Genomic DNA, 26,074 nt, shown 5'->3' on the forward strand with positions numbered 1-26,074 from the left:
TTGGGGAGGCTTGGAGGCAGGGTAGCAGGGAGGAGAGTGAGGGGGTGGGCCTGTCTGCCTGTTTTGAATAAGACTCAGGCCTAGCATTGGGAGACCTATTTCTGAGCAAGCCTTTAAATTCCACGCACTATGCTTTCCAGCTCTAAAGGCCATTGTTTTTCAGTCACCAGCCCCTTGGCAGGTTTTTGTGATCAGGCCGGCCCCCTTAGAGATGGCTCAGATTTCCACTCATACACAGATCTTTGTTCATCTCGGAGCAGAGCAGACTTCAGGGGTCCCATGGTCATTGTCTTTAAGCATGGGGAAGAGGGATTATCCTTGTTCTGTGGGCCCCAGAGGATAAGATTAAGACTGGGACTAAGTAAGACACTGTAGGGGAGTTCAGTTCAGTAAAATGAAGCATTTTTCTTTAAAAACTGTCAGAGCTGACCAAAGTAGAATGACCTGTCTGGAGAAGGGGTAAGTTCCCCGCTCTTGCTGGTTTTTCTGCCGAGACTGGACAGCCACTGGGCAGGATGGATTAAGACTTGATTCTGAAGTCAGTTGTCTCATTAAATCCAGTGGAAGCTCACTTTGTCATCTGTAAAAGAGATGGCGCAATTAATTTGCTACCTAGCTCACAGGTTTGTTGTGCAATCACATGAGGGAGTGCCTGGGAAGGTAGTGGACTCAGGCGAGGGCAGCTCCATGTTGGGTACTGTTTCTGGGTGCCAAAGGTAGGGGTAGGTGCCCTTGGCAGTCACTGCTGGGCATGGGGGCCGTGCCAAAGGCCTCTGACCTGATCCGAACAATCTCTTCCATAGAACTGGTGGGTGGTCTTCTCCAAAGGGTCAGAAACCCATAGCCTTCTGGTCATGGAAGCTTCCATCGGCTTCTCACTGGCCTCTGGGCCACTTGGATTCAAGCAATATTGCCTCAGATCTTCTGTGTGCCATGCTGGGCATTGCAGGCGTAACCGAGACTGACCCTGCCTGCAGAAGCTCGGGCCCAGAGGCAGGATGGGCAGGTGCTGAGCAGGAGTGTCTGGAGGCCCTGAGCCCATGTTCCAGGGTCCACAGCTCTGGGTATGGAGTCAGGGAGTGCCTCAGGCACTCACCAGTGTGATCCTGGCTACACCTACTCTCTCTGCCTCAGTTTGCTCATTTGTAAATTGGGGATAATATTAGTCCCCCCTCCCATGATTATTATCAGGATCAAAATGCCACACAGTGCCCGGCATGTGGAAGGCACAACATCGAGGGCACTGTTTGCTTGTGGAGACACAGAAGAGAAAGGTCATTGCTGAAGGGGCAAGGAAGGCTTTTGGGGAAGGAGGAGCCATTTTGGGGCCATTTTGTCATTGTTCGGTAATGCCTAAGTTTCTCTGGGGAATTGGAAAGGAGAGTAGGGTTTCCAGAGGCAGTGAAGGGTGGAGGAGGGAAATGCATGGGCTTTTAATCTTATTTCTCTGGTACTCCTGGGTTTCTGGACACTTTCCCCTTCTCTAAAGGGACTGATGGAGCAATGTCTATGAGTAGGTTCCATGATCTTCAAGTCCCATAGTCTCTACTGGCCCATTCTGAGCTCTGGATGCCAGGGTCCAAGGCCTCTGCCCCTCACTGCCCCGTGCTGAAGATGGGTATGTCTTTTGGGTGGGGGGCACACAGGGTTGGATGGAGGGGTGTGGTAAGATGCCGGATAAGGCCTCGTGCCTTTCTTTGGATACACAGAGCCAGCTTGCTGATCATTGGACTGAAAGTCCACCCTCACCTCTTTCTAACAGTTGCTTTGCAGATCCAGGGGGAGGGCGTGGCAAACAGAGACTCTCACACGGCTTTGTTTTGGGGGATGGCAGTGGGAGCTGGGGGCACTCACCTAATCACAGTCAGTGAAAGAGAAATTTGCCATGGTGAAATCCGTGGCTCCCAGTTAGCTGCCCAGGCTGGCGCTGTGGAGCAGGGGCTATTTATGGCTCAGCCAAAGGCTGGCTCCGAGGGTCCCCAGGGACTCCTCCTGCATCTGTGATTCTGTGCTTCCAAGTTTAGCTTGTTTAACCAGTCCAGGGGAGTAATAGACAATTTATAACCAAGCTGTTGACTGAAGTGTTTTGCTCACACTCCATTTCTCCCACCCTAAATCAGTGCGTTATCTGGTAACAAGATCATCGGGAGGATGTGAGATCTTTGCTTCCAGATAAATGGAAGCCAGCTCTTCTCCTTTGTGGATTTGAACAGGATTATTGGGCTTCTTTATAGCCGGAGTCGGTAGCTGCCGACCTTTTTCCCTGCTGGCTTCTGATTGATGGTCTTAGACTCTCTTCCAAGTGTCATTAAGTGTAAGGCTGCCGGGCGGCGGGCCTCGGAGTGAGGTAATTCTTCCCCGGAGTAGCTGTGCGCCTGAGTCTCGGTCACGTGTGGCAGCTGTTTGTGGGTAGCGGGAGAATGCCCACTCTTCCCAGGCCGTTTCCCCACCCAGAAGGGCTCTGGGTGCGAGGAGGTGCTGCTCCCACACAGAAGGGAGCGGGCCCCCATTTTGGGATGAGTCTGGGCTCAGAGCTAAGGCCGGCGTTGACTTTCTCATCAGGATGCCGCTTCCTTGCTCAGCGTCGCCTTGTGAAAATCAGTGTTGGTGCGGCAGCTGGGCGCTGATGTAGGACCCATTTTGAGGGGCTTCACGTTGTGCCCTGTGACAAGCTCCTTGTTGTTGCCTCCCAAGCCTTGGGCAGCAGGGGAAATCAGGTGGGCTCCTCACTGTTGGAGAACGGAAGCCACACTGCCTGGTTGGCGACGCGGGCAGCTTCCCCCCTTCCCCCGGGCCATGCTGGGCAAGCCTTGGGTGTAAATCAGATTTGTACGACTTGGTCAGTTGGAGCCTGCCAGAAGTTGCTACTATAAAGCAAATCCTTCTCTGAAATGTTTGCTGAGCGCTTGCCTGCTCTGTAGAAGGCCCGGTGCTCCTGGCTGGGAAGGGGTCAGCTTGTCCTGTGGGATTTGGGGGCACTTGGACTGATGAAAAGATGGAGGCCCTGAGCTGCACTGACTCAGGGCTGGGCGGGGGCCTTCCCTTTGGCTGGGGGGTCTATTTGGCCTTGCCCTGCCCAGCAGCCACGGGATGTGGTAGAAGAAATAAAAGATGCTCTTGGGGTTCTCCCAACTGCGACCATCTCCAGCAGGCCCCCTGCCAGACGGCAGTTTGTGGGATAGAGAAAGGGAACGTTTTGGGGTTGGGGAGCTCCTCAACTCTCTGGGAGCAGGCTGGGAGAGCCTTGGCCCTCTGACCAGGCAGCCCCCCAGCATCGGTCCCACCTCCATCCTCACCGGGCAGTGCCTTTGCTGCAATTGGCACTAGCCAGTGGTCGAGGCTGGCAGCTGACCCAGTGACACCTTTGTTTGCAAGAAGTGGCTGCAGACTGGCAGGCCCTCCTCGGGGGGATCTCTCCTGATGGCAGGCCACCTCTCCAGGGGCTTCTTCCTTGTCCAGACCTGTCACCTTGTAGTCCCTGTCTCCCAGATTGGCTGGAGGGATGGACAACTCATGCAGACAGAGCAGGGCAACAGGTGGCTTGAAAGACTCTGGAAGATACAAGCGGGGTCCCTTGGGCTCCCGTCTGGTGATCTGGCTCTGCCCTTTGACCCTGCTCTCTGCCCTCCTACTCTCTCTTCATGCTGCTGGGACAGCTTCTTCATAGACACCCCGTGTCAGAGCAGAGCTGTCTTGGATCCAGAGGCAGCTGAACAGAACCAGGCCTGGTTCTGGAACCCCGAGCCCTGACTGCTTCTAGTGATGGGCCAGTTCTCTAGAGAAAGAAAATGGGGATGGCCACCAGGAGGGAAGGGCTCCCTGTCATTAGCTCATTGTCCTGGTGTGAAGGGGCTCCATGGAGAAAAGGGCCATTTCACTGTTTTGTGGGGGGGAGGAGGAGCAGCCGAGCCTTGGGAACAGCGGGGCCTGGGACTAGGACTTGGCACTGATTGGATGACAGAAGGGGGCTGGAGGAGCTTGGTGTGGCTCCCTCGATGGATGTTGTGGATGGACACTGAGCCGGCAGAGGCTGGCCTGGGAAGAGAAGGCTTCCCTACGTCCCAGACTCTCCAGGGGCTAACCTCCCAAGAGCTGTGCTTTTCTGGGTTCTGAATGACTGGGTTCAAGGAGGACGTTGGCATTCTACCAGGGGTCACCCAGCCAGTCACTGAGGAACAGGCATTTCTGTGGGGCCTACTGTGTGCTGAGGGCCTGCTAAACGCAGTGCTTGGGAGAGAGCTTTAAATTGTATTATTTATGTAAAACTTAAATACAGAGTGAGAAAAGGGGGAAAAACTGTTGCCATGGACACAGCAGATGCTAACAGAGGATTCCACGCAGAACAATTAATTTCCATTTCAAGAAAACTGATATAATAAATACCGCACATCGTCTCCAAAGCTGGCCAGCTTTTGCTTCCTCGTTGGCTTTCGTTGGCGCACTTTGCACTTGATTTTTTCTCTTCCCTTTCCGCCCACCTCTCTGCTAAAGAAGCCTTCGATTTAGTGTGGGCGTACAGGTGTTGACACAGCTATACACGTAGACATGTATATCCATACACTCATGCATGTACACACACACATAAGAGCATAAATGAGCACATACATTTATGGGCCTATTTATATACGCATATATGAGTACACATGCATGAGACAGGTATGTTTATATACATGTGAGCATACGCATGCACACACATGCAAATCTACATGTATACATATGTGAGCATACATTTATATACACACGTGTATGTATATGTGAATATGTGAACACATACAGATCTACATACGTATTTATGTATATATGCATATAGGAGTGTGTATATATATGCATGCATTACATATATGCTTACATGTATGCATATATATATAAAGTCTAGGTATATATAAAATATAAGTTGAGATATACATACACACAAGTATGTGTGTATATGTCTAGGTATGTGTATATACATGCAAACATATGTATCTATATATACACACATACACATGAGTATATACTAATAGAATACATAGATGTAAGGATGCATATACACACATGAGTATACTTGTATATATGCAAATACACATGGATATATACACACAGTACATATTTTTGCATATACATGAGTATATACATTTTAGTATCTGACTTTATACCTTTTCTACTGGTTTCTTTAAGTCCCTGATGTTTTGTTCTTACATATAAACTTTGTTATTATTTTTTCCTGCTCAGTAAGATAATTTTTTCGTAATTTAACTGGGATGGCATTTAATAAATAGATTAGATAGGTAATACTGTGATTTTAAAAGTTATATCGGTTTTACCCACCCAGGAGTGATAAGTATCATGAGGGAGGTTCTGTGATTAACTTCTCTATTTTGCTGTTGAGGAGACTGAAGCAGGAGGAGTGAAGCAGCCTGCCAGGGGTTACCCGGCCAATAAGGCTGCCATATGTGCAAGTCTCCCTGACTCCAGAGCCAGGGCGCCCTGACCCCACTGGAGTCCTGGCCTTTTGCATCTAAGGCGTTTCCCCATTTCTCTGTGGGGCCTCCTCAAGTTTTCTCTTCTCTTTCCCGCCCCAAACACCGGCTATTTCTACTTCCTTTTCTGTAAATTCTTTTGATCCAAGCTAGAAGTGAACATGAACCTGCCATTCTTTCACCAAGTGTGTATTAAGCACCGGCTGCATCCTGGGTCTTGGCCTGGGTAGACAGGGTACGATTTCAGAACAGCAGCAGCAGCAGCAGCCACAACCACAACCGCCGCCGCCATCGTAGGCCCTGCTCACTACGAGTTTTTGGGCCTAGGAGTTTGTGCGTGATTCCCCATTTGTGAGCTGCCTTATATTTGTTGTTGTTCTTTCCTTCTGATTTTGGGATGGAAATGAAGGAAATAGATGCGTTGAATATTTTTTTCCCTTGAAATAATTATAACTTGACTTACTTAGATGAGTACGGTAGCGGTGTTTTTACCCAGGGCAGGGATTGTGTTTTGTTCCTTAATGCAGCTTGCTGGTATCCTCTGGAGGGCCTGGTGCTCAGGAGACCCCTACACAGTATTGATTGAACAAGTGATTGAAATGAATGACTTGCAGTGAGTTTGCCTTTTCAGGGGGATCATGGTCCGAATGGATAGATTTTGTGGAGAAATTCCTCTTCCCAGCTTCTCTGAGAGCTGTTCTAATTGGAAACTGCATCACGATGAAGTCCTTAGCCTCGAGTCTTGTGATACTTTTCTCATTAAGGAATAATGAGGAATCTCAATCCTTTAATACAGAGAATAGGAATGAAATAAAGTGGCTTCATCTCTGCGAAGGACGAGTGTTCCAAGGGTTACTGCATATCAAAGCCATTCTTGGGGACTTCATTACAGCCTTTGCTGCTGAGAAGTCTGGATAGTCCTCGTTCTGATGTGGTGAACAAGATCACAGGGTGCTTGCTTTTGGGCCAAAGTCTACACCAGACTGTGTGGGCCCCGAGAAGACAGAAGTGGACTGATTTTTAAAGCAGACTTAAAATTAAGCAAAGAACTTGCAAGTCCAAATGACACAATGACCAAGATGTAGGAAATTTCAGAGTCTTAGGATGGCAGAGCTCTAAGGTCAGAGGTTTGATTTTACTTTCAGTCTCCCTGTGGTCTCTGCTTGGAAACAGGGTCCTCCAAGGCAGGCCACGGTCATTGTTGTAAGGTTCTCCATCCCTGACACAACCACGATTGACATGTTCTCCTTAGGGTACCCAGGTTGGCACCTGGGATGGATGCTAAGTCACGGCCTGAACCATTGGAATGAGAAATAAAGTCAGTGAATGGCATGGGGCTGACCATCTGTTTCCTCACTGTGGGCACAGCCAGGCCCCAGAGGGTGCACGAGGACCAGGCCCCGGAAGATTCATGAAGACCAGGCTCTTTCTTTGAAAGGGGGCAGTAGTCACCCCCAGCTCTGGTGACATGTGGGAATTTGGATGCTTCTTGTAGGTTACTATCTTGAGATTTTCTCTACTTTGTGGCAGGCTCACAATGTCATCCACTGAGGTTACTAACAGGCCTTTGTTGGGATCTGTGCACGGCTGCTGGACTTGTCTCAGTTGGCAGAAAGGGGGCCAGACTGAGGGCTCTGCCGAATTGAATGGTGATTCTGAAGCCCCATCTGTGTGCAAGGAGGGTCCTGTGAGAGTCACATCTCTAATTGACTGGAGGTCAGAGGTCCCAGTTCCAGCTGAATGCATGGTGTTCTTCAGCCAGTTGCCTGCACCCTGGCTCCCTGGACCAGAATATGTTCCATATGAGGTCCTGGCTCTTAGAACTCTCTGTCTGGCCAGTGACTGTGCCAGAAACATCACATCCTACTCAACCACAAGCCATGAGGGCCTCTGAGACCTACAAAATGCTAATGTGAGACCCAGCGTCGTTCCTCCCGCATGGGCAGGTGCTGATTAGTGTACACTATAGGGATTGTTTGAAAAAGTTCAGAGAGATTCTTTTAGCGCCACAAAAGTTTATTTATGCCAGGGCTGATGGACCAAATTCTGAGAGACTGACAATTAGAAAGAGTTTTAAGATAGCTTCATATGCTGAAAATTTGGGGAATAGTGAGCAGCTAATAGCCTACATGGTTGTAAATTGTAAAAGAGAGATAAGGAGGAGCTGGGAAGGAGCTTTTCATTCTGGGAAGGAGACAGGATGTCTTTTAGCAAGCTGTCTTCAATCAGACAGGATGGGGTTTTGCAGGGGACAAATAAGGAGCAACATACAAGGTTTTATTGCTCGCCACACCTTAGCTAGATGTGCAGTTTTGAGGAGACCCTGGACTCTTACCCTTCACTTGCACTGGCTCCTGGGCTACATAATCACCCAATTCCCACCTACTTTAATGTCCTGTTTTCCGGTTTCTCTAGCAGCTGCTGTTAAAGAACAGGAGATCATATCTTGGGGCATTGGGTGCTCAGTCCCATGGAAGCTACCACTAAAGTGCGCCTTGTTTCTGGACACCTGGGACTGAGGGCCTGAGGTTTGACTGTTTCCCTGGCTTTGTAAGCCATGAAGATCCTAGGAGGGTCCCAAATCACTGGCTTTGGGAAAGTCTTCCATCATTTGGCGCTCCCCCCCCCCCCCTTACTCAGCTCTGGAGGATGAACAGATGCGACCAGAATCCCCCAGGAGGATGCAGATCAGACAGATCTTTTGGTTCCAGGGGAGAATTAAGTTGAAAGGAGCCTTTCTGGACAGGTTTTTCTGTCATCTGTTCATCCTTTCTGTGCTTGGCCCCAGTCCGCTCTCTGTGCTTTTATGAAGTTCCTGGAGTGCGTCAGGTGTTGTGGATCATGTTCTATGGGATGATAGAGAATGGGGAGGTGAAGTGGATTAGGAAGTGGGAAACCTGGGAACATGCCTGGAGGATGGTGGGGCACTTGAAGGAAATGGGGAAGTTGGGAGAAGGAGGTGACTTCTGTACTGGCCCCTGGCCTTCACATTTCAGTTGTCCCCGAATCATGAGGCAGGGTTGAACTCCCCTAATATGCTGAGGTTTCAGGTCAGTTTCTCAAAAAGAATTTGTAGGCTTAGACCATCTCCAAATCAAGAAGTAAAGATTTTATTGTTACACTATTGTGTATATTCCAAAAGGGAGTTCGTGAGTAACATGGGGAAAAAGCAGGCTAAGTTCTCTAGCAGAAGCCCACTTCCCAATTAACAATGGGGGAGACAATGCCATAAAGATGCCTCCCTTCCTTCCTCCCTCCCTCCCTCCCTTCCTTCTTTCCTTCCTTCCTTTTTTCAATAATAGGTTTTTATTTTCAGAATATAAGCGAAGATAGTTTTCAACATTCACCCTTGCAAAAACTCACATTTCAATTTTTTTCTCCCTCTCTTCCCCACCTTTCCCCTGCCTTAGTGAGTAATCCAATATATGTTAAACTTGTGCAATTCTTTTCAACATATTGCCACATTTATCAGCTGCACAAGAAAAATCAGATCAAGAAGGAAAAAAAAGTGAAAAAGAAAAAATGCAGCAAACAACAAAGGTGAAAATGCTGTGTTGGGGGTCCACACTCTGGGTGTAGATGACTCTCTTCATCACTGAACAATTGGAGCTGGTTTGAATCATCTCATTGTTGACGAGAGCCACGTTCCTCGCGATTGATCATTATATAATCTTGCTGTTGCCGTGTACAATGATCTGGTTCTGCTCACTTCACTCAGCATCAGTTCGTGTAAGTCTCTCCAGGACTTATTGAAATCATCCTGCTGATCATTTCTTACCGGACAATGGAATATTATTGTCCCATAATAATGGGACAATAATAATTATTGGGGACAATAAATATGGGACAATATTAATTATTATTATATATGTCCCATTATTATGGAATAATATTCCATAACATTCATACACCATCACTTATTCAGCCATTTCCCAACTGATGGGCATCCACTCAGTCTCCAGTGTCTTGCCACCACACAAAGGGCTGCCACAGACATCCGTGCACATCCTGGGGGGATCAGGTAACTTGAAGATGCTTTCTGGCCCTAAGCCCGGGAGGGTGCACTGACCATGGTGCCGGACTTGCTCCAGGAATACTGATGAGCTAATGGGCCATCTTGTGGTGACAGGGGAAACTGCAGTTTAGCTCAGTCTAGGCTTCTCCAACCTCCCCCCTCTGTTGATTATGCCCCCTTTATTCTTTCTTTCTCTTTCCCTCTCCGTCTCCCTCTTTCCCACGTTCTTCCTCTCCCTCCCCCAACCTCTCTCAGTCTCTCTCTCAGTATTTCATCATGTAATAAACTGATTAAGTGCCCACTATGTTCCAGGCTCCCTGGCCTTAGCAGAACTGACTTTTCATATCTAAGTATGTCCAGGCTTTCAGGGTGATTTTTACTGAGTTCTGCTTTTAATCACTTTAGTTTTCATTTTCTAGTGGGCTCTTTTTGTAGTCTAGTTCAGCCATTTGCTTATTGTCATTGTTGGGTCCTCCAAAGTACCATATTGAGTGAGTGGATGAAAAGGGGGGGGGGGGAAGTTGGATTTGTTTGGTGGGTACAAGCTGCTGCTCTGTAATCCTTTTTCCTTTGAGGCCTTCTTTTCTCAGCTAGTGGCTGGGCTGGGCAAGCACTTACAGTGTCTGATTGGTGACTCCCGGACAGGTGAGTTTCATTTTTGCGTTGAGATGAGCATCAGGCTCCTCCTCCAGGAGGAAAGGTCCTTACCTTGCCAGGCTGAGGGGTTTGTATTGGATATTTGAGTAGGAGAGAGACTTTTGCAGCTGTTTAAAGTTAGAAGGAAGGGAAACAGTTCAGGGGATTGGTTAGGAGGCTCATAGAGGGGAGATAGAATTCACAGGTGCCCTGGATGACTGACTGCTTGAATGGAAGATCCATAGAGGGAATTGGCTTGCTACTGCTGCATCATGTTGGAATGAAAACAGTGGGGGTGGGGGGAAGAAATGGCACCTTTTCACTTCAGATCTTGGTGGGGCCTTCACTGGGGATGTGGTGAGATCTTGTTTTCACCTTCTTCTCTATAGACCGGAGTTGGACTTCTTAAACTTTTTTCACTTGCAATCCTTTTTCCCTGAGAAATTTTTTTTATCTGGAGTATATAGGTATATAAAATAGACATACAAATCAAACATTTATTGATAATAAGTCATAAAGAAATTTATTTTAAAACAATTCCTTGGTGTACATATGATTTTTCCATTTTGTTAAAGACAAAAGCAAATTTTCCTACTAATGAAATGACGTGCTTGCTTATTTTTCTAGAAAGAATTAAATCTTGGCGAATTCTTTGATACTATAGGAAACAGAGCTTTCAGAAAACTTTTACTCTTGCCAAGTTTTTTGTGACCCCCACATTCAATGTACTGGACCCCATATGGGATTGCAACCCATACTTTAAGAAACTTTGGCCTAAAGTTTGGTTCACAGGAGGATCTGTGCCAAAGTGTGCAGAGTCCTGATCTAGCTCCTAGTATGGATGGGAACATTCACCCCCTTTGTGCCTCCTGACTAATGGTCATCCAGACTTTATTGGGCAAATGAAGTATCTGGAAAGTGGAGATAAACTTGGCCAAACTCTTCAGTGCTTCTCCAGAGGTACTGAGATGGTCAGACTGCCCCCTTCTGGCATTCCTTTCCCTCAAGATTATCATTGATCTTCCTCCTTTTCAAAAAGTTTCATCAATGGTTTTGTTTTTACAATTACCAGCCTTGCAGATTGTTTTGGGCTTCCTGCTTGATTTGTGAAAAAATAAAACTGTCGTATAATAACAACCTTATCTGAAAAGTGTCTGCAGCATTTGACTTTGGTAATTCCCCTCCCCTTACCTGTTACTTAAAAAAAAAAAGAAAGAAAGATAAGAAAATCTATTTTTTCTGGCTCCCAGCTCCTATTCTCCTGGGGGAAAGACAAACAAATATGTATAGATGAGTGTAGTTAAGTGACCCTTGTGCCCTGGATGACTATCTGTAAAAGCATGTGGATCTTGTTCTGCACCCTAAATTCAGCCACCATCTCTGTGGCAGAATCCTGAGTGGTCAGGGCAGTGCCAGGCTCATACATGATCTATCTTGGCAGGGCTGCTGCTGTTATAGAAATTGTCCTAGTGGTTCTGTTCATTCTCCTTCAGCTTACAAAAGTTTCCATAATAGTTCCTTTAAAAAATGCTCATGTCATCATGAAAGTTACTCTTGTAATTTCTTCTCAGCTCACTTCCTTGGTCATCAACTCTTTGAAATCATCTGTTTCCTCATTTCTTACAGCAGAGGAGACACCCTAACTTATTTAACCATTCCTCAGTTGAGGGGCATTTCCTTGGTTTCCTAGAGGATCAGCCATAAATGTTTCTTCTTTCTTTGATCTCTTTTGATTGTAAGTTTATCAGTGATTTCTTGGGACAAAAGGCATGAACTTCTTAGCAACCTTCAATGTAGATTCAAAATTTCCTTCCAGAATGATCATTCCCATCTCTAGGCCCACCAATAATGCTTCCATGTGCCTGTCTTCCCACAATCCCTCCAACAGTGATCATCTTGCCACTGAACTGGGTTTGAAATGGGATCTCAGACATGCTTTAATTTGCATTTCTCTAATTAATAGGGATTTGCAGGTTCTTCCCTTGAGACCTGCCTTTTCATAGCCTGAGACTATTTATTAATTGGGAAATGACTCTTTCTTATAAATTTGAATTATTTCCTTATTTGTATTGGAAATGAAACTTTTATCAGGGAATTTTGCTGCAGTTATTCTCCCTCCTTTTCTTTTTTAATCATCATTTTGTTTGATTTGTTTGTGCAAAACCATTTAAGTTTTATGTAGTCGGAATTATGCATTTCATTTTCTCTGGTGCTCTCCATTCTTGTCTGGTTATGAACTGTTCTCCCACCCATAGATCTGACAGGACCTCCCCCATCTTTCTCTTGTTATTAATGATGGCTATGTGTGCCTTTGGAGCTTATCTTGCTGTGAAGAGGGGAGAAGTTCAGCTATATCTACTTCCTTCCTTTTTGCACCAATTTTCCCAGCTGTTTTTTTCAGGTGCTGAGTGCTTATCTCAGCAGCTGGAGTCTGCATTTGATTGCCAGGGTATTAGAGAGATTTGAATAATAGCTACTTTGTGGTATAGTTTGGACCTGGTGCTTCAAAGCCCTGTTTCTTCCTATTTCTTTTGATGTTGGTGATTTTCTGGATTCTTTTTTCCTCCCTGTTCAGTTGTTTTCAACAATGTCTGAATCTTCATGAGCCACTTTGGGATTTTTTTGACAAAGATATTGGAGTGGTTTGTTGTTTCCTTCTGCAGCTCATTTCACCAATGAGGAAACTGAGGGCAGCAGGGCAGGATCACCCCGCTTAGTGTCTGAGGCCACATTGGAAGTGTGGAAGATGAGTCTTGCTGACTCCAGGCCCTGTGATGCCCCGTAGCTGCCCAAGCCCTGAGAAGTGGGTGCTAACTATTAGCCCCATTTAGCAAATGAAGACATTGGGGCACTCAAAGGTTCAGGACTTGCCCATTGCAAGTAATGAATGAGCAGAGCCTCCTGCCTTGGATTAACGTTCCTCCTGTGTGCATTATGTTGCAGGTGGGTCCAGGCCCATCTGCCTCAGCCTGTCTGGTAGCTGGGCCCGCCTCCCTTGTGTTCATTCAGTCAGAGCATGTTAACAGGTTCTGCGACTTCCTGATAGGGATTTCTGATCCATGGACTGCTTTGTTTTCCAGATTTGCAGTTTATTAATCTGAGGCAATATCCCGTTACTTTAAAGGTTTTTGAAAGAAAGGAGATGACAAAGGAAAACATTTCAGATCAGACTCCATCTGACCTACTCACCGTCTTATTTCTAAAACACAGGGATGAATATTTTTCCCTCGATTAATTCCAAACTGGTAGCATATTGGATTTCTTCTGGAGGCAACTAAGCCGTGCTTTTAGCCGCGAAGAAGCCCAGCCAGTCTCCTCTGATGGTTGTATAAATATTATTATAAATATTATAAATAATTTAGTCATTATTTTTATAGGGAGGTTGCTTAGGTTGAGTATATTATGAGTCACGCTCACTTTGACATTTACAAAACTCTTTCTTTAACAACCCAGCCCAAAGAGTTATTCCTCCCACTTTTCCCATGAAGAGACTGAGATCCAGAAAAATGAAATAATGAGGGACTATAGGTAGTGAGTGATGGAATCGCCTGATTCCAAATTCTTTCCAAGCCTCCCCCTTTCTCAGGGTTTTCACGTTAATCCTGGCTTGTTTGCTTTCTTCAGCCTGTCCTAGACCTGTTGCGGGCACTTAATAGAGAGGCTCTAACCCTCCTCAGCTAGCATCAGTTTCCAGGACTATTGTTTGAGTGTTAAGGGGGATTTTAGAAACTAGGTCTAGCCTCCTCCTGTGACAGAACAAGAAGTGTTCCCTGAGAGGGGAAAGGACTTATCCAAGGTCACAAACTTATCCAGGGGCTGAGGGGCAGAAGTGGGACTCCAGACTAGATGTTCCCTGCCCTGCACTAGGTGGTCTGACCAACACTGGAAAGCCAGCTCAGGCTTAAAGATGGATCTTCCTGTCTTCCTATATCTCATGGACTCTTCTCATTGGGGGAGAACAGTGACCTGATGTCTGCCTAAGGACAGTAACTACCACAGTAAATACTGATGTCTTATTATTTATTATTATTTTTTATGATTAATAGCACTTGATATATTGGGATGGTAGCAAGTCACCCTTCAGGCTCCACCTGAAAAGCCATTGAAAACTTCCCTCTCCCCACAGTGATACCCAACCATCGTTTGGACTGGATGAATTCAATATTCTTGGTGTAAGTCCATGGAAGGCAGAGGCTGATCACTTGAAGCAGTAATGCCGAGGGCCCCACAAACTGTTTAAAGAAGGGGATAGTTACATTTTGGTTTCTGCCCAGCAGGACTGAGGCACTGTATCAGGGAGAAGTCTGGGTTGTGTGTGCCGGAGGCCAGCTGGGGAGGACCTTTCGGAAACAGCGAGCACAGGTCCAGGCCCAGTCTGCACGGACGGCTCTGGAATCAGAAAATGGGTCCTCTCGATTTGCAGTTCTGTCCTACAGAAACTCAGGATCATTGGCCACACAGAGAGACAAACATATCCTCACCAGAAAGGGGGATGTTCTCCCGGGAACAAAGTCACGTGGTCAAAACCCAGGGGAAGTTTTTTTTGAATGTATCGGGGGAACCACTTCACCAAACAGTAGTCATCACCAAAGTGGACTTGCATGGCCTGGAATTGGATCAATTCAGCTAAAAATAGCTCGTAGACGACGTCTAAGGTCCAAGAATGCGATCAGAAGTCTCTCTGTAAGTGACATTTGCAAGTGCTCAGCCATTGATAGGAAGAGAGAAAGTCATTCATTTAGTCACATGGATTTGTGGAAACTGAAGGTTTTATAATATTCAGGACCAGGTCATCTCCTGCCCACCAAAGTTACAGAAAGGTTATTTTTTCTTTCTTTCTTTTTTTTTTTTTCAAAAATTAAAAAATTTTTTTTTGGTGAGGTAATTGGCATTAAATGACTTGCTCAGGATCACACAGCTAGGAATTGTTAACTCTCTGAGGCTGCATTTGCACTCAGGTCCTCCTGACTCGAAGACCAGTGCTCTATCTAGCTGCCCCTTGAAAAGGGTATTTTCAAGGAGCCCAAACTTAGTGATCAGTACAGAGTATGCGAATGTAGCACAACAGGTTGCCAGAGTTGAGCACCTGCTGAATACCCAGCAAGACATGACCTTGGGGTACAATTTTATATCAGAATTTCTCTTTCACGAACAGACAGATGACAAATCCGTCTGTTACAAATATAGACCTTCAGCTGTTCCGAAGAGAGCGGCCTATAAATTGTACTGGAACTGGACCATTATCCAAGATAGAATTACTGCCCACATGTGCCCAGACCTAACGTGGCTCCGTGAAAATTTAAGAACAGCAACTTTTGTTCTCAGTTTAATGAACACCAAAGTAAAAACATTCCCCTCTATTAAGTAGGACAGAAAAAGATTCTATGTGGAACTGAGTCCCAAGCACAGACACACGTGGAACGTAACATGCTGATCTGCTGTTCTTTCTGAATTTTCTCCTGAAGAATGATGTTTTCCCTAGCTGTCACTGTCCCAAATGTTTATCACCTCTGAGCTTGGTGGAAGGAACAGAAGGCTTTCCAGATACAGAGACTGGGTAGAAGCAACCACAATGTCGGAACCTTGCAGGAGGCAGAGCAGCACTCCCTTTGTGGGCCTGGCTTCTCTGGTCTGAGGGCTCTTGCTGGGAACTTAGGAAGATTGGCAAAATTCAACAAGGAAAGACAGTTACTTCTTTTAAAATACAAAAGAATAATAGCTGCCTGGTGACTTGTTCCTGAAGTATTCCCATCTCAACCTCAGTGAAAAGATGAGAAGAGCTTGCCAGTGATGATGATCATAGCTGATATTTATGTTTTATGTTAAGGTTTGTGGAATTCTTTATTTACTTTATTCCATGGCTTATTGAAAAAATGCTCCAAATCACTAATGATTAGAGAAATGCAAATTAAAACCACTCCGAGGTAGCACCTCACACCTCTCAAATTGGCTAAGATGACAGGAAAAGATATTGAATGTTGGAGGGGATATAAGAAAACCGTGATACTAATACATTCTTGGTGGAATTGTGGGCAGATGCAACCATTCTGGAGACCAATTTGGAACTGTGCATGCCCTTTGACCTATCAGTATCTCTCATGGGTCTGTATCCCAAGGAAAACTTCACAGAGGGAAAAGGATCCACAGGTGCAAAAATGTTTGTCGCAGCCCTTTTTGTGGTGGCAAAGAACTGGAAATTGGGTGAATGCCCCTCAGTTGGAGAATGGCTGAATAAGTTATGGAATATGAATGTTATGTAATATTATTATTCTATGGGAAATAACCAGCAGGATGATTTCAGAGAAGCCTGGAGAGACTTACAGGAACTGATGCTGAGTGAAATGAGCAGAACCAGGAGAATATTGTACCCGGTAACAACAACATTATGTGATAATCAGCTATGAAAGATTTGGTTCTTCTCAGCGATTCAGGGATCTAAAGCAAGCCCAAGAACCTTTGGACAGAAAATGCCATCTGTGTCCAGAAAGAGAACTATGGAGATTGAATATAAAATCTCAGCACATGCTATGTTCATTTCTTTTTTTTCTCCCATGGTTTTTCCCTTTTGTCTTGATTATTCTCTCCCAACATGATTCATAAAGAAATGTATATATAAAAATAAATAAATTATTTCATGACTGTAGTGCACAGTGGAGACATTGTCGACCTGGAGTCACAAAGACCTGAGTTCAAATCCAGCTGCACTCACTCACTTGTGACTGTGAGCAAGTCATTTAATCTCTGCCTTAATCTGCTAGAAAATGAAATGGCAGACTTGTCCATTGCCAAAAAGACCCCATGGTTGTTATGGTCTAGGGGGGCTATAAGGACTTGGGCATGACTAAATGACTGAACAGCTACAACTTATAAGCCTTGTCCAGAGCAGGAAAGGTAGGAGTGGTCTGTTCTGCAAGGTGTACCTTGTGCCTTGGAAGCAAAATAACTGTTCAGCCCCATACATGCTCCATACTGGAAACTTCTTCACCAAAGCCAGTGGAGATAGTAAAGCAACATTACTAGGACTGGAATTAGCTAGTGACTGCATTAGTCATTGTGAAAGAGTGGGGCATGAAACCAAGTTAAGTTATTATTTTGGATAATTTCCCCTCACTTCCATAATTTGAAAAACATTTTTATGGATTTCTTTTTTATATGTTTTCTCCTGTGTCCCTCCTCCATCTCTTCTGAAAGTGATCCCATATAACAAAGAATTTCTTTTAAAATAAAAAGAAGAGAGAAATAGGCACCTAAGCTTATTAATATATGGTAAAAAACTATAGTTGCATACCCATCCTGCAAAGTAGGAAGAGGAGGAGGAGTGTCCCCCCATTTCTTCCTTGAGCCCATTTTGCCACATCTATTTCTCCTTGTTTCAAGGTGCTTCTCTCCATTTACAGTGTTGTGGTCATTGTGGGTTTGGTTTCCTTGGCTCTGTTGACTTGACTTGGTACCAATTTAGACAGCTCTTCCCAGGCTTCTCTGTACCATTTCTCACAGCACGGGGCTCTTTACTACATTCATGTAATGCCATGTGGAGCTGTTTGTTCCCCCCTTGAGGGGCAGCTGCATTGTTTTTAGTTCTCTGCTGCCCCACAAGGGCTGTTCTAAATATTATGTTGTAAATGGACCTTTTTTTTCCCCACTGACCTTGGGATCTATGCCCTATAGTGAAATTTCTCAGTAATGGACAGGGAGACTTTAGTCATTTTGTTTTCTCATAATTACGATTGCTTTCCAAAATGGTTTTGCTAATTCCTATTGGCTCCCTATATACCTTAACATGCCTGTCTTGCCAAACCCCTCCAACATCAACTATTCTGATGTTTTATCATCTTTGCCAATTGGCTGGTGGTAAGAAAACCTTGGGGGCAGTTTTGATTTTTGTTTCTTTTATCATTAATGATTTGGAGCATTCTTTTATGTGATTGTTAAGAGTTCACTTCTCTTAAAATTTTTCATATCTTTCGATTTCTATCATTTATCACTTTTCTCTGTTTAAGCCTTCCCCGTCTGTCTTCCCTGTTACTGTAGACGGCACTACCATCCTCCCAGTCCCTTGGGTTCACAACCCAGGAGTCATCCTGAACTTCTCCTTCCCTCGCCCTCCACCATGTCCAGTATGGTGCCAAGTTTTGTCCATTTCACCTTTTGAGTATGTGCCCTTTACCTCACCATGTGAGGATGTGCCTCATCCCCTCACCTCTGGATTATTGCAGTAGTCTGCCTGCCTCCAGTGTCTCCCCACACATTTAGCTGCCAACGTGGTTTTCAGAAAACGCAGGTCCAGTCATCTCATTTTCCTTACTCAGGAGACTCCTTTCGCTCCCAGTTGCCCAGGATCAAATATAAAGTCCTGGCTTAGCTTTAAAACACCTTTGATCACTTGGTTCCCGCCTACTTGCCAGTCTTCATACTCCTCCCTCGGAGACACCTTGTTTTCCTGTTCTTTGTAATCTGGTGAACCTGTCTGCCTTTCTTTTTCAGGAACAGGAGGCTTCATTTCTCGGCTCTAGCCATTTTCTCTGGCCATCCTCCACAAATGGAATGTTCTCCTTGCTCATCTTTGCCTCCCATCTTCCTCGGCTTCTTCCAAGTATCAGCTAAGATCTTACTTTCAGCAGGAAGCCTGTTCCAACCTCTCAATTCTAGTGCCTTTCCTTGGAGCCTTTCTGTAGCTTGTAGTTTAAATGTTGTCTCTTTCATTAGACTGCGAGGTTTTTCAAGGCAGGGACTTCAGGTTTTGCTTCTCTTTCTGTGTCCAGCACTTAGCAGATGTCTGACCCAAAGGTACTTAGTAAGTGCTTCTTGACTTAATTTGACTCAGCTTCTCATGAAAAAGGTTCTTTGACTCCTTAGAGTCTTATGGACATGGAGCTTATTATTATCCACAATTTTCTGACAGTTATTAAAGCCCCATACTTGTACTGCCCATGTTCAGAGCTACCGTAAAGGTCCAATCTTATGGAAGGCACTTTGTGCCCAGGCATCCTGCAAAAGGTTGTTATTGCCTTCATATTCCCATGGCAGAAGAGTCATAAATGGTGCATATTTCACACAGATAAATAAATAGTCTGCTAAAATTCTAAACCCGTCTACTTTCTGCCCCAATTTTCTCTGATTTAGAGTTTTCCAAAGATTTTTCTGGGTTGAACTTTTCCATATTTGATTTTGTGTTAAAAGTCGACTGTTATTCTCAATGCATTTTTATTACACTGATAATACCAGCGCGCAGTAAAATGCGTTCAGTTTGTTTGCAGGGAAATCCTCGAGCCCAGTGCTGGGCATTAGCTGGCACTTTAAGATATGCTATTACTCATGGTATTTGTTTAATAAATGTCTCCTTAGCTGTTGGATTCTCGTTCAGTCATTTTTTAAGTATTTGCACGTTTCGCATGTGGAATGACAACAGTCCCAGAAAAATTGATTTTGATTGTTGTTTGCATTTGGACTTAGACATTTGAATTAGGTTTCAACTTCTCAAAGTCTCTAAGTGCATTTTGTTATTAAATTTAGCCCGCTTCCAGAAGGAAACAGTGTACACTTAGGTTGAATGCTGTCTTCTCCATTTATATATTCTTCTGCCTTCTTGGGTCAGATCTGTCTCTCTCTGGTGCATCCGTGCTCTGTAGTGGGGGGGGGGGGTATTCCTTCCCCCAGCAGAGTAGTAGCCATCCTCTTCCTTCTTGTCTCATGGAGACTCGTCCATGTCTCCATCTTCTCCTAACTCTCCCAGGGAATATCTTCAGTGGACTTGAGGCCTTCCTCTGGGTAGCTTCCAAGCCTAGAAGGGGCCTGAGACCCTTGAGTCCAATCTTGTGGGAGTCCTGAGAGAACAAGCCAGCATTTGGGTGCCTTTCCTGCGTTCCAGGGAGCTCTCTTCCTGGACAGAGGAGGCAGATGAGCACTCACTCGAGGCCTCGGCCGGCACCTTGCCTTTGCTTTCCTGTAGTAGCCGGCTAGCGGTGAGTGACCTGTGCTGCTGGCGAGAGGCCCCGACTTTTTCCAGGAAGAGAGATTGGGTGCCAGGAGTGCTCCCTCCTTGGCACAGGGCACAGATCGCTTCCTCTCCTCGGACTTATCAGACAGTGTTTGTGGGTTAAGATCCCTCGCTCTGCCTGGGCTGGTCGGAGAGGCCCTGGAGGTTTTGTCTCACTGCCCCACTGCGGGGCTATTGGAGGGAGGCCCCAGCAGAGGGCGGTGTGGAGGACCATCCAAATGCATTGGATCTGTCTGCTTTCATCCTAATAGCAAACTGCATCTCTCCAGCAGGAGTAAATATCCCCAAATTGGCATCTTCACGACTAATGATGTTTCTTTTAGTTCTGAAATGCCTGGGAAGGCATCACTGACTGTGTATTAATTATGCTAGTTAGTCAGAGAAGGTTCAGAATATTCATTATCTGCAGCTAATTCGTTATTAAAATGGAGAATCATTAAGTGACAGGGTTGAGGGATCCATTATTCATTTGGAGAGAATTGAGAAAAATGTCATCTGGGGAACTTTGTGATCAAAGTCTCTGACAGTGTTCTTTTGTCACTTGTGTTGTCCAGCCTCGATTTCCCCACCCATAGTTACTTGCCTGTTGTCCCTAATTTTTCTTTTCAATGCTCTCTCCGTAACAGAAGAAGAAGTGGAAAATGTGGATGTTTCCCGTGTACCAGCGGAGGTCCTGCGGAACATCGAAGCCGACAGCTACTGGTGCCTGAGCAAGCTGCTGGATGGCATCCAGGTAAATAGGGTTCGGCCCCTTGGGCCGAGTGGATGCAGAGCTGGGTCTGGGCGGGATGGGCTGCTTTTGTATTTTCTCCCAAGTGAAAAAGACTTTAGCTATAGTTCCGCCTGGGATTTGGGACTTTAAAGCTCAAACCTATACTCCTTGTTGACTATGCTCCCTGGGCTGGGCTTAGTAGCAATCATCTTTTAAGTGTTTCCAATGCCTGGTGTCTGGCAGCCTTCCATTACGGCCTTCTCCTGGGAGATCATGGACTGGTGACGCCTAAAAGCCAAGTAGATGACATCCCTCCATGTCCTAGCCTCGAGATGCCCCACTTTCCACCCTTCCTTTTATTTGGGAGGCCCTCCTCATGAACATGAAGCCTAACTACATAAACACCTGCCTTCTTGATGAGAAAGGCCTCTAACCTTTTCCCCTGAACTCCCCACCCCCACTACCCGATGGCAAGAACCAAGAAACTTGGTTTAGTTCTAGGAGACTCTTCCCCCAACCTTAGTCTAGTGGGATGACTTTGTGTCACAGAACCGGTGAGCACAAGCCACTGTTTCCTACTTGATCATTGCACAGTCTTGCTGGGATTGTGTACGATGGATTCCTGGTTCCGCTTGTTTCACTCGGCCTCAGTCCGTGGAAGTCTTTCCAGGCCTTTCTAAAAGCAGCTTCCACAAGCCTTCCTTGACACTTTCCCCCCCTCTTCCCACCCCCAGAGGGTCTGGCTTCTACCTGCTGGAATTCACCTGCCCTCGGCTTAGGTCTCCCTTTCCCTCTTACTGGTCATTTGTGTGCTTGTCTTTGCTGGAGGCTCGTTGTCTTTGCTGCGTTTAAACTGGCAGTACCTAGGCCAGAGAGTCGGACTGAGCACTGTAGAGTAAGAAAGCAAGGTTCTCCCCAGTGCTGGAGAATGTCCAGAAAAGTCTGGTTTTCTGGAAGCCGAGGTGAGTGGTCACAACCGTTGCAATGGTGATGAAGAATGTAGGCGTCACTGTGGGCCTTGTTTCCTCTTGTGGGAAGGGCAAGGGCCAAACACCGCTGAGCCTGAGATTGACCTCCCTGACCACCATTGTCTGCGGCCTGCAGAATGTCTTTGGTGTCCTGATGGGGACACTGAAACTTCGAGACAAGAAGTGATGTTGTGGGGTCGTATAGCTGGAGCAGCGTCAAATATATAGCAAGTGGTGAAATTTGCTTCTTCTGACACAAGCAGACCTGCAGACCACTCCAGAGCCGGGCCGAGGCAGAAGAACTCTGCCTTTAAAGTCAGCCATTCCTGATTACTTTAGTGGTGCAGGCTCCGAGGCTTCTGGATGCTGGGTTGCCGGAGCAGGCTTCTTAAATATTTAAAATTGTGCTCCTTATCAGGAAACAGTGTGCAACCATCATGGAACATGTATCCCTATATCAAAGTTGCTTATTTCTAAGTTATAATCTTAGACGTTCTAACTTCCCTAATAATAACTATATGTAGTACAAATTATTTTAAATTTAGACATTGAAAGTGGTTGCTGTACAATGAGATGCTTTTTGCTCTTAGGGAATTACTGAAGTTATTGACTATGAGACTGATAAAATTATATGCATGCTTGAGGAAATCTCTAGGATTTGCATGATTGGTGGATTGGAAAGAGGAGAAGAAACTAGAGGCAGAAAGATTCACCGGGAGCTGATTGCACTTGAGTGAGAGATGAAAAGTAGAGAGATAGAGTTGGATGGGAGAGATGGGAAGCCAGCCTGCCTCCTTGAGGGACAGTTGGGAGGGGAGAGCTGAAAGATTGGAGGCTGGAGGGGCCCTCAGTGGCCCTCGGGAAGTTTGGAAGGGGAGAAGGTGAGCTGACTCATTTCATCGGCAGCAGCCATGGTGATTTGTCCGTGACTTCTTAACTGAGACAACTCCCTCTGTTCCACCAGGACCCAAAGGGGGTAGGATTCTGCCCCTTGGGTGAATCTCCACCTGAGAGCTCAGTGTCTGCAGGGTATAGCTGGTGTAGCCCTGAGGGGGTCCAGGCTGGGGCTTCCCTCCTGCACCCATAAAGCCACTATGGGATCCTGAGGAGCTAAAAGGGCAGGGCAGCGGCCTCTTGGAGAAGGAAGGCTGGTGTTGGGGTTGAGCCCCAGCAGAGGGGGATGTGTCTTCATCTTCCCACCCGGTGATTGTATCTCCTCATTAGAGAAAGGCTCAGGTTCCCTAAGATTTTGGGGTTTTTTCCTTGTCATTCAGGTGATCGTGACTGATGAAAGAAGAACCTGTTCCTTTAATCCAGAGGGAGTTGGCATCTATTTGTAAATAAAATCAGCAGAACAATCCAGTCAATGCTGGCTTTTCATTTTAACCGACAAGTTTGTTCTCTGATGAAATGGTTTATTGACAGGCCTGCCACAGGGAAGGCATGAGGCCTTTGGGAAGCGTGAATTTAAAACCTGAGAAGGCAAAGGAGCAGTCATCCATTTCATTCCTCACACTTTAGATTGAGATGAGCCCTGTGTGGTGATGGGAAAAGAGCTCACCTTGGAAAGGAACTCTGGCTTGGAGTCCGGCTCTTCTTTCTTTCTCCCATTATGCCTCAGTTTCCTTATCTGCCAACTGAGAAATACATTTCCTTCTGTACTGCTTTGTAGATCCTGGGTGCTAGAGACTTGAACAATTAATCCCAATGAGATTTGGAGTTAGAAAGTAACCCTCCCCCCTGAGATGTTGCTTGAGATTCCCCATTTTCCTTAGGAAAGGGGATTCTAGACAATTGCACTTCTGACATAGGAGAGAATTCAATCTTTTAAAAAAAAAAAAAAAAACCCATCGAGAGGCCAGAAATGTGGCTTGGCTACAAAAATGTTGAGTCTTAAGCTCTGCTGCTCTTGCTTACTGTGAGACTTTGAGCATGTAAACTTGGTTTTCTCCACCTCAATTTCCCCTTCTGTAATAAGGGGCTGAAGACATTCGTTCTGCCTGCTTCATGGTTGGTGTATTGACATTATTATTACTAGATGTGTTTTTCCTGAAAGTCTTATGCAAAGTGAAGCTGTTACACTGATTGAAATAGCAGTTTTGTCATTCTCATGACTCTGAGGGTAAAACTGTTGGGGCTGAGACTTTGCTGATGATCTTTTGGAGGCCCTATAGGACTAGAGATACATTGTTTTGCTTTTGCTTAATAGGTGCATTTGTCAAGCTGCAGGTCTATCTGCTTGACTTTGATTACTGATCCAGTTCCCAGAAGAGGGATTACTTGTAAACATCCACATACAGCTTTTGTGCCTTTCTTAGGGACTTCATCTCCCTTTTCATCAAACTTACTGGGCTGACCTTAATTTCCCCCAATTTGAACAAAGCTTTGATAGTCAGCCATGTTCTCCTTGAGCTTAAGCTGGAGAGATGTGAACTGTAGATGATGGTCAAATGAATTTGGAACTAGCAAAATGATTAGGCCCTAAAAATGGTGATTAATGGATCTGACATCCATGAGGGAAGTATTTGGTTCACTGCCCAGGGCTCTGTCTTTGATGCTCTTCTGCTGAACATTTCGATTAATGACATAGCCAGTGGTCCACCTGACAGGGATCATTAATGTGTTGGATGACAGTCTTTGGATCAGCTGAAATCACAAAACCGAGAATGAAGGGCTGAATCCAGCCGATTCCAAATGACGGGGGTCAGCGTGAACGGCTGGCCTTGGCTTTTTTCTGGCTAAGGTCCTTCAGACTGGCCTCTGCCCAGGGGAGCAGGCAGTGCCCCAGCTCCCACTGGCCCTTTTACTGCCTTGCTTTGGCAGTGATGGTCTTCCTGGGGCAGACTCCTTCAGCGTATAAAAGGGACTGGGGCCAGACTTGCTAATAACTCTCATCCCGTGAGAAGCAAGCTTTGCTAAATAGTCTGCCAAATCTCTCATTACTTCACAACTGTTCAGGGCACTTGGGTCATGATTTCCTCCAGGGAGATGATCTATGACATAGGGATTTCTAACCTTCTCTTTGTCAGGGAAGTAAAATAAGTAAGGGTTTGTTCTCAGAGGTGCTGATGTCAGGTGTGATGTCCAAGTGGTTCCATTTGAACATTAGGTACAATTCTGTGTAACTGATTTAACACGGAGAGGAACCAATGGATAGAAGACCACAGAGCAAAGTGTGAACTGAATAGTTAGACCTCTGGGAACTGCCAGAGGCAGGGGTGGGGGCAACTAGTGATGCTGGGGTGGGAGGGGGCACCCGTGGCTCTCCTGGTGCCCACCATGTGTGTAAAGGGTGGCAAATTAGCACTTGGCCTGGAGAAGAGGTGTCCTTGAGCCTATAGAAGACCGAGGATGGATCTGACTCAATCTTTATAATCCTTGGGGCATATTTTAAGATATCATGCTTTTATTTCAATTCATACCTGTGCCCTCCCCCCATATATATCTATCCTAACAGCCCTGAGAAGGAGAAAGTTCTTTCCAGTTAACAAGGGTCATCTTCCCATATACTCATGTAAAAAGTCAGCCTTATTAAGTCCCTACTGATTCCCCTTTCCTGTTTACCTTTTTACAGAGCAGCAATTTCTTCCGTAGCATTCCCGGTCAATCACTCTTTGCTTAAAGTCATCCAAGCTTCAATTGGTGGTAAATTCAGTTCCCAATGAAGTAACACATTCTTCTTTAGGACACCTCTGAATTTGCTTAGCCAGGTTTTCACCCTTTCTATATCAAGAGAAGTGATAGAGATTATAGCGTTTTAGGCAGGAGCCAGCTGGGTGCCAGGGACTCTGAGATTCGAGTCCCCCTCCCCCTGCCCCACTCCAGGCCATGCCGGCCATGTGATCCCACAAAGCCCTTCGCCTCTCAGCATTCCGGGCAGCTCTGTCAGTGCCGCAGAGAAGAGGGTGGCTGTCATCACTAAAAATGGAACCGAAGCTGGAACATGTGAACTCCCTAGGTCCTGCCTTACCGGGCCATGGATGGGACCTGTGGTTTCTGAGGACTGCTTCCATGTAACAGACTCTGGCACGTGTGGTCACATGGAAAAGGCTTCGTATGCGGCCCTGGGGACAGACTGAACCGACCTTCCAAAGACCGGCCCAACTAACCAACAACAAGGCCTGCATTAATGGCCTTCCTAAAGAGACCACCGTAGTGGGTTTATTTGGTCCTTCCCACAGTCGTGGGAGAGGGGTGCTATTAGGGTTTCCATTTTCCAGCGAGGAAGCTGCGATCGATGGAGCTGAAGTGACTCGCGCAGGCTCACTCTCCTAGGAAGTATCGTGA

At 45.9% G+C, this 26,074-nt stretch overlaps 1 protein-coding gene across 1 annotated transcript in view; it reads left to right on the forward strand.

Annotated features, from left to right (window-relative positions):
- The window catches only part of TBC1D22A (TBC1 domain family member 22A), a 268,659-nt gene that overhangs the window by 125,226 nt on the left and 117,359 nt on the right, over positions 1-26,074 (forward strand). Inside the window, exon 9 of the mRNA XM_031941147.1 lies at positions 20,734-20,840. Coding sequence (XP_031797007.1) covers positions 20,734-20,840 — 107 coding nt within the window. The remainder of the gene's footprint in view (positions 1-20,733; positions 20,841-26,074) is intronic.

This window comes from Sarcophilus harrisii, chromosome 5 (genome assembly GCF_902635505.1).
Source record: "Sarcophilus harrisii chromosome 5, mSarHar1.11, whole genome shotgun sequence".
NCBI lineage: Eukaryota > Metazoa > Chordata > Mammalia > Dasyuromorphia > Dasyuridae > Sarcophilus > Sarcophilus harrisii.